Below are 9,268 nucleotides of genomic sequence, written 5' to 3'. Positions count from 1 at the left end.
CTTCGTGGTGGTGGTGGGCCAGCAGGTGAACGAGCCGCACGTCCGCGTCCTGGTCACCGGCAAGACGGCCGAGTACGACGTGGCCTTCGGCGAGCGCCACCTGTTCCGCGTGCCCAGCTACCAGGCCCTGCTGCGGGGCGTCTTCTACCAGACGGTGTCCCGGAAGGTGGCCCAGGGCTAGCCGGCCTCCCCAAACTGAAGCAAGTGAAATGTGACAGAGATCTTCCTGACCGACCCGATTCGCGAGGTTTTTTTTAAAGAAAAGGCTTGAAAAGCTGCCGTGCGAGCGGGTGTCTGAGCCCCGGGCCCGGGGTCCTGCCACCTCCCCCACACACACCTGAACCTGAGTTAACATCCCGGACCTCCCGCAGGCTCCTGCCCCCCCAGCCCATCAGGACCCCCGAGACCTCATTGCTCTGGGGTTCAGTTGCCCGCTGCCCCCCACTCCCTTCAGTAACCCTACAGATCCCTCCACGTAACATCTCATTTACACTAAAGTCAAAGCACACTTCCAGTTCTCGGGAGATGACGGGCTGCGTTTCGCCTGGGCAGCCAGGTTGAGAGGGTTTTTCAAACCCGCCCCCGGAGGCTCGTGTCGCTCATCACGAACGCTGCCCAGCATCTCCAGAGAGCTGCGTTTCGCCTGGGCAGCCAGGTTGAGAGGGTTTTTTAAACCCGCCCCCGGAGGCTCGCGTCACTCATCACGCGAACGCTGCCCAGCATCTCCAGAGAGCAGCATTCAGCATTCAGTAGTGTCTCCTTGACCCCGTGTCCTGCAAACCCCAAGAACAAGGTGCTATCCTACCGACCCCCCACCCATCTCCAGCGAGGCCTGGCAGCCGGGCCACCGGTGACGTGCCGAAGGGTTGTGCCCACGCTCTCTCCTCGGGAGCGAGCGGTTCTGCATCTTACTGAAGACCCTCTGTATTTGTTCGTTTCATTTTTTACTCCTTCCTGTGTTTTTCTCAACTGTGTCCCTCTCAGCAAAGTTTCCGAATAAAAGTTTCACTCTTCTCTTTCCGGTTGTCTCTCCGAGGAGTTAAAATCCCCACCGTGTTTGCACGTGGTGCCACCAGGAGGACGTGGAGGTTAGGGCATCTGGTGGGATGCCCACCTCCGACTCAGTGCCAGCCAGGAGAGTGGCTGCCTTGGCCAGACACCATCCACCCACCCCTCTTCCGGGCCCAGGGCGCAACCTCAGTGGCACGAAGACCATCTATAGTTGGGGAGCAGCTGGGAGGGACCCCGACATCTTGGGCTGCAGAATCACAAGAGGGTTCGGCCTCAGGGGGCTGGGAGAGCTGGCCACCAAGAAGATTAAACCCCCAAAGGGCCACATGCTGACACCAAGCCTGGGCCCTGGATTCCAGGGAGACAGCAATGGGACGTGTCTGCCCCCACAGGGGAGGGGGCCTCTGCCTCAGGAAGGGTGAGGCGTAGGGGAGCTGAGCCCGCACACACTCACAGGAGGAAATCATAGCCATGAGGATGCTGTGCCCATCTCTCCCTGGCAGGGCTGGCAGGGGCCGAGGGGAGGATGTGGGTCCCGGCTGCGCTCGGCAGCAGGTAAAGGAGGGCAGGCGTGCGGGCCAGAACGCCCATGGCGGCAAGGCCTCCACTCGGTCCTCGCCAGGAGGGAGCCTGGTGAGTGTTCCTCAGGGCAGGGGGGGGGCGCAGGTGTCTGAGGGGACGCCCCTCGATCAAATGCCTCACAAACGTGGCCATGAGAGCGGAGCTGCAGGGAAGCCATCGGTGGTGCAGGGGACGACGCCCCAAATGCTCTCTGATTCCTGCAAAGAGCAGCACCCCACATGGAATTAGCCGGTGTCGGGCCCAGTCACCTGAGGGGTTCACCTCTTCTCATCCCCGGATTCACGTCACATGCAGACCTGCTAGGAGCCAGACAGCTGCTAGGTCGTCATTCATGGGGCCCACATATGTGCCCAGCCAGCCCTGCGAGCCCCCAGCTGAGGGGGTCCTCACAGCGTGGATGGTTGCCCTGGGCTGGTTACTTCCCCACTGCTCACAGCTGTAACCTTGTGCCCATCACCTACCCCTTCATCTCAGTTTTCTCAACTGCAAAATGGGTTCATAACACCTTAGTGCAGCGGTTCTCAACCTGTGGGTCGCGACCCCTTTGGCGGTCGAACGACCCTTTCACAGGGGTCGCCTAAGACCATCCTGCATATCAGATATTTACATGACGATTCATAACAGTAGCAACATTTATGAAGTAGCAACGAAAATAATTTTATGGTTGGGTCACAACATGAGGACTGTATTTAAAGGGCCAGAAGATTGAGAACCACTGCCTTAGTGCCTGCCTGAGAGGGCTGTGGTGGGGCCCAGTGCCCTCGTCGGAGCAGGCATCACGCACCTCCCTGCTTCAAGCCAGGGCAGCTGGGGCCTCCTGGACGTGCCCGGGGCAGGGAGGCCAGAGGGCAGGCTGGAAAGGGCGGCGTCGGGGAGGGCGGCTGGGCCTGGACAGGGGAGGAGGACGCCTGCCTCTCCCCAGCCTGCAGTGCAGTCTCCTTTCAGGTGGGTCTGGGGTTTCTCCCTGCCCACCTGGGGGTGGCCACCCAGGGACCTCTTCCTGCAGGAAAGTGAGACTCAGAAATAGGCATCCCCCCTTTAAGAGGAAGCGGCTTGTAATCCATCCGTGACTCATCTCTAACTGGAATCCTCTCTAACTGGAACCAGCTGGCCCAGAACACAAGTCCAAGACCAGCAACGCGCCCGCACGCTGTCCTTCTCAGCGCCTCGCTCCCGCCCCCACAGGGGAAGATAAGGGTCCCTGCATTCCACGGAAGTCGAACTTTTAAAACACGTTTTGAAGGAAACCTCAGGCCCATCACGCCCGAGTCCTTTCCAGGTTTATAAAAGCGGTATTTTAGGTCACGGCGCCCACTCTTTCCCAGCCCAGAACTGCGGGGGCCGTGCCCAGGCCTCTCTCCCGGGCCCTGCCACCCCACTTAGGGCCCAGGGCTGCAGTTCCCTCCTTCTCCCTGGAAGGGCGTTCCTCGGAGGAAAGGGGGACCCGTGGGGAAGGACCCCCATTCCCCACCTTCTCCCCCGTCAGGTCAGCCCCACAGGCTGACCCCGGCAGCTCCCAGGATCCATCTGCCAGCGCTGGGGACAGGCAGCCCACCCTGTAATCTCTCCATGTGTGGGGGGGCAGCCAGTCCTGCCAGGAGGGGTCCCCAGCCCAGAGCCCTGTCTGCAGCTACTTTCCAGAGAAACAGAGCGGGTGACATCAAGGGTGTGGTTGGCTCTAGAAGTGACGTCCTCCCCAAGGCAGGATCTTACACGCAGGGGCTCCTCTGTCTCTTAGCTGCTGAGATGGGGACACTGAGAGTCCGGTATGACAGGTCCACCTCCCCCGGGAAGACTGGACGCCTCCTCGGGGCAATGCAAGGTGAACACTACGAGGCTACAGAACGGCTGAGATTACCCCGACACCAGCGATGGTCGGGAGGCTGTGAGCCTCTCACGCTGGGTGTCTCTGTGAAATGGTACAACCACGTCAGCACCTTCAACAGTTCCTAAAACCACACACGCACCTACCCTCCAACTTCGCCACCTCCTCCCGAGCATGGACAAGAGCGATAAAAAAATAAACTCTTATGTCCAAACAAAGACTTGTAGGAGGAAGTTCATAGCAACCTTTTTTGTTTTTAAATCCTCACCCAAGGATATGTTATCAATTTTTAGAAAGAGAGGAAGGGGAGAGAGAGAGAAATATCGATGTGAGAGAGGAACATCAATCAGCGTCCTCCTCACATGCCCCAGTGGGGGATAGAACCCGCAACCCAGGTATGTGCCCCAACTGGGAATTGAACCCACAACATTGTGTGTGTGTATGTGTGCATGGAATGACATCACCCAACTGAGCCACCTGGCCCAAGACCCAACCTTAATTTTGAAGATGGGGGTGGGAGTGGGGGGTGGGAGCGAGCAGGGTAGATAGGAGCTGGGAGGAGGGGAGGAGAAATGGGAGACATCTGTAATACCGTCAACAATAAAATCCTATATAATAAAAGGGTAATATGAAAATTGACCTAACGACGGAACAACCAGTCGCTATGATGCACACTGACCACCAGGGGCCAGACACTCAATGCAGGAGCTGCCCCCTGGTGGTCAGTGCACTCCCACAGGGGGAACGCCACTCAGCCACAAGCCAGGCTGATGGCTGACAGCTGGCGAGTGCAGTGGCCTGCCTCCACCGCAGCGCTAAGGATGTCTGACTGACGGCTTAGGCCCGCATCCCCTGAGGACTCCCAGACTGCAAGAGGGCGCAGACTTGGCTGAGAGAACCCCCCAATTGCATCTTCTCAAAACGTATGTGGAAATCCAAACCCCTGGTACCTGTGAATGTGATCTTATTTGGAAAGGGTGCATTTGCAGTTGTAATTAAGATGAGTTTATATTGGATTACGGTTCACTAATGTCATTATAAGAACACTAGAGGCCCAGTGCACGAAATTCGTGCATGGATAGGGTCCCTAGCAGTTGCCGGCTGCCGGCCTCCCTTCCCCAGACACCTGCTGCTGCCACCAGCTGGGGTGGGGCCAGCTGGGGAGAGGGGCCGCAGGCGGTTGGCTGGCCAGCCCTGTCCCCAATCGGGGTATTGGGGGCCGATTGGGAGCCTGGGCGGGGAGGCTTATTGGGGCCTGGATCAGGCTGGTTGGCTGCTACAGTGCGCGTTATAGCCACCAGTCGTTCTGGTTATTCTGCTGCTCCGGTCACTGGGCTTTTATATATATAGATCTTATCTAAATAAAGAAGGAATATGCAAATTGACCATCACACCATCACAAAGATGGCGGCGCCCAGTCCCCTCAGCCCTGCCAGAGTCCCCCAGTCCTTTCAGCCCCACGGAGGGTGAGGGGGGTGGCAGGCACATGGTGCAGCCGGAGTCCCACAGTCCTTTCAGCCCAGCCTGGGGGGTGGCAGGCACATGGTGCAGCCGGACCCACCCTCAGCCCCCCAGCCAACCAGGGCTGGCCCGAGGCACAGGCAAGCCTCAGATGTCAGCTGCCCAGCCTCCCAGGGCTGCCCGAGGCTCAGGTAACCAGGGCCGGCCAAGGCTTGCGCTGCCGGCAGTGGCAGCAGGAGAGGGATGATGGGGGCGTCACCTTCCCCTGATTGCTGGGTCACCTCCTGCCCCTGAGGGCTCTCGGACTGTGAGAGGGGGCAGGCCAGGCTGAGAATTTTCATGCACCGGGTCTCTAGTATGAAAACTAAATAAATAAATAAATACAATACAATACTTTTTAATTATTGATGAGAGAGAGAGAGAATAATATCCATTTGCTGTTCCATTTAGCTGTGCATTCATTGGCTGGTTCTTGTATGGACCCTGCCCTGGGATCAAAACCTTGGTGTGTTGGGATGACACTCTAACTGAGCACCTTATCTACCTTGATAGTGTGAGGGTTACTTGGATGTGCATTTGTCAAAATTCTTAGGACTGTGCCTAGAAGATCTGCCCATCTCCTTGTACAGACACTCCACTCTAAAAAAAAAAAAAAAAAGATGGGGGAGCAAAATTGCTGCCACTGGTTCTCCCATCTGCATCAGCTCCGCAGGCGCTTGAACTCTCCTTCTTGCTCCCTGTGGCCATGTGTCCGCTCACCCCAGAGCATGTCCAACCTCCTAGGGTTGGAAATCCTGTGAGCACCCCTCCTTCTGAGCTTCTATGAATGCAGCAACATGACCCTTTTCGTGGGTGGAACATGGTATTTAGTTGTTTACCTTGACCCTTCCCCCAGTGTACACATACTACCCACACTTCCCATGAGTGTGTGACCAGGATGGGATGTTACAATGTGTGACACAGGGAGTTTGCAGAGTAACCAAGATCCCTAATCCGTTGACTTTGGGATGATTCTCCTGGGTGGGGCAGAAGACGTCCGAGGGCTTTCTCCTGCTGGCCTTCCTATGAACTGCCCGTGGAGGGGGCCAGGCAGCCAGAACCTGAGGATGGCCAGCAGCAAAACGGGACCCCAGGCCCACAGTCTCGAGAAACAATCCCACCAACAACCTGTGAGTCCGGAAGAGGCCCGACCCCCAGATGAGAAGGGCGGTAGCGTGGTTCCAGGCTGGGAGACCCCGAGCAGGACCCAGCTGGGCTGTGCCCAGACCTCTGACCCACAGGAACCAGGAGATGGTCCGTTTGTATTGTTTTAAGCTGTTAAATTGCTGTTCCCTTGTTACACAGTTGTGTTAGTTAGAAAACGGTCTTTACTTCTTATCCCCAATCCTGTAGACTCTTGTCCTATTTTGAGACTTCCCCCTCTCAACACCCCTGGATTCAGGCCTGCCAGCCCCTGCTGGCTACACTCCTCCTTCCTCCCAGGGGAGTGGGCAGCCTCTTCCCCTTGGGGTTGCGCGTTGGGCTGTCCTCCTTCCAAAGGTCTCGGGGCACAGCCCTGGGACTACCCCCTCTGGGCGCCGCCCTGCGCCCTGAGAAGGGACCACTCCCATCTCGGGCTGCAGTGCCCTCCTGCTGTTCCCACCCTCCCTTTGCAGTTCGGATCCTCTGGACTATCTGCGGGGCAGGTGGTGCCATCACCAGAGTCCTCATCAGAGGCAGGAGGTGTGATCATGGGAGAAGGGGAGAGAGTCAGAGAGACTGGAAGATGGGAGGCTGCTGGCTTTAGAGATGCAGGAAGGGCCCACGAGCCAAGGAATGCGGGGGTTTCTAGAAGCTGTAAAAGGCAGGAAACCGAGTCTTCCCTAGAGGCCTGGAGAAACCAGCCCTGCTGACCCCCTTTGGACTTCTGACCTCCAGAGCTAAAATTTATGATTCTGAATAACTGTGTGTTGTTTCAGGCCACCATGTTGGTGGTGTTTTGTTACAGCATCTGTAGGCCACACACTTCCTCACTGAAGTACAGCGTCCTTTCAGCCCTACGCCCACCATGAAGCCAGGAGTTGGACACTCTCAAACTCTTTTCCTGTTAAAAGTCTCCCAGAGGGTCCAAAATTGTGCTTGGTCAATAAATAATAAACTTATGTGCTTTTTTGTTGATTTTGTTCCTCAAATCCTGAACGCGGATGATATCACTTTGGCGCCAAACACTCTGGATTCTTCAGAAAACACTCAGCCAAGAGAACACAAGGTGCGTGCCCTCGACCCTGTCTCGGCCCCACGGGTGGGCTGAGAGGAGGCCCAAACACTCTGGATTCTTCAGAAAACACTCAGCCAAGAAAACACAAGGTGCGTGCCCTCGGGTGGGCTGAGAGGAGGCTCTGTGCTTCCAGCCCAGCCTCAGCTCCGTGACAGGACGACTCCCTCAGGAAAGTCTCCATCATCCAGGGCCAGTCCCCTCGGACACATGCTTCATGAGTGTGAGACCCATCGGTGTGGTGCGTTCAGTTCATGTCCCACTAAGAGAGGAGGAGGTCTCCACTTGACCACCGATACACCAGTGACTGGTTTCTGAAACGTCACAGTCTGCGTCTGAGACCTCACATCTCCCTCCCCTTGCTCTAGGTTCTCAACCTGTGGGTTCTGACCATCAGAAAACACATATAGCATATCAGACATTTACATCACGATTCATAACAGTAGCAAAATTACAGTTATGAAGTAGCAATGAAAATAATTTTATGGTTGGGGGTCACCACAACATGAGGAACTGTATTAAAGGGTCGCGGCATTCAGCGGAGAGGCGCACACAGGTTCCCTCGCCTCCTGGGGGCCGAGAGGAGCAGCTGCACCATCCCCCAGGCGCCCGGCACGGTTTCCAGAGAAGCCGCTGGCTGACGCTGGGAGCATCTGGTTTATGTAGAAGGCTGAGCTCAACTTGGACTGTAGAGAAGAATGGCTTCCTATGAAAACAGGCCTCCGAATAATCGGTTAGTTTATTGAGGGGATGCTTTTTCAGGATAAGAGCAGACGGTCAAAATAAGGGGTAGAGAGACTCTGTCAACTACCTGTGACCCCAAACCCCTGCTCCTGCTGAGACCCAGCCCCTTACTCTCTCCACCCTCACTTCTTCATTCTCAAGGATCAGATGAAATGTCCCCTCACACACACGATCCCCTTGTCTAAATTACATCCTTCCTGTTCGTTTTAACATCATTTCATTCTCAAGGATCAGATGAAATGTCCCCTCACACACACGATCCCCTTGTCTAAATTACATCCTTCCTGTTCGTTTTATAAACATCATTTTGATTTTCATTCATGGACCATTTCGAACATACAGAAGAGGAGAGCGCAGTGCAGGGACCATCCCTGCACCCATTTCCTAGGTGACCCCCGTTAACCATTTGCCATATTTGCTTTCACGACTTTATGGTGGAAATATTTTAGAATTATTACAGACATTGTGACATTTCACACATAAATACTTCTGTGTTCATCTCTAAAAAAAGACTGCTTTCTACATAGCATAATACCACTACTGAATCAAGTTCAAAATGTAAGATACCAAGCTAAAAATAGCTCCTAAACATCCTTGCCATATTTAAATTTCCATAATTCTCCAAAGTTGCCTTTTAGAAGCTGTTTTCCCCCCAAAACACTGAAGTTTAAGGCTTCGTTACAGTATCTTTCTGTCCTATATCAAACTAAGGATGTTCTGAAAGTACTTGAAAAGATTTTTTCCTTTGGGGGTTATATTATCAACTAGAAGCCTGATGCACGAAATTCGTGCAAGAGTAGGCTGTCCTTCCCCCGGCTGCCAGCACCAGCTTCCCTCCAGCACCCAGGACCTGGGCTTCCCTCCAGCTGCCGTCAGGTACCCGGGACCCAGGCAGCCCGGGCTTCATCCGGAAGGTCGTCCGGAAGGATGTCCATGAGGACTTCCGGTCTAATTAGCATTCTACGCTTTTTTTATTATTATAGACTAGAGGCCCAGTGCACGAAATCATGTGCGGGTAGGGTCCCTAGGCCTAGCTTGTGATCAGGGCCATCTTCTGCCCACTCGCCAGTCCCCAGTCCCGTCCCACCACCTTCACCCACTCCAGTTCCCCATTGGCTAAGTGATCGATCTGAGCCTGCGGGCCAGAGGAGGGACCAAGAGGTCAGCGTTCCGCCCACTCGCCAGTCCCCAGTCCTGCCCTGCCGTCACCCACACCAGTTCCCCATGGTTCACTGTTGGCCATCCAGCGATCGGAGCCTGCGGGCTGTGGGGAGGGACTGAGAATTGGTCAATGCACCTCATAGCGACTGGTCGATCGGTCATGCTGGTCGTTACACCGTTATGGTTGTTGGCCTTTTATTATATAGGATAAGATACACAGTTGGGTTTAT

At 55.3% G+C, this 9,268-nt stretch overlaps 1 protein-coding gene across 1 annotated transcript in view; it reads left to right on the top strand.

Moving 5' to 3' along the window:
- The window catches only part of COL6A1 (collagen, type VI, alpha 1), a 20,011-nt gene extending 19,513 nt beyond the window's left edge, over positions 1-498 (top strand). The window contains exon 36 of the mRNA XM_005878932.2: positions 3-498. Coding sequence (XP_005878994.1) covers positions 3-181 — 179 coding nt within the window. The 3' untranslated portion in view covers positions 182-498. The remainder of the gene's footprint in view (positions 1-2) is intronic.
- The last annotated feature ends 8,770 nt before the right edge of the window (positions 499-9,268 follow it).

This window comes from Myotis brandtii, unplaced genomic scaffold (assembly GCF_000412655.1).
Source record: "Myotis brandtii unplaced genomic scaffold, ASM41265v1 scaffold577, whole genome shotgun sequence".
Classification (NCBI taxonomy): Eukaryota; Metazoa; Chordata; class Mammalia; order Chiroptera; family Vespertilionidae; genus Myotis; species Myotis brandtii.
Note: the sequence above shows the minus strand (reverse complement) of the source record. Positions and strands in the feature narration are given on the sequence as shown.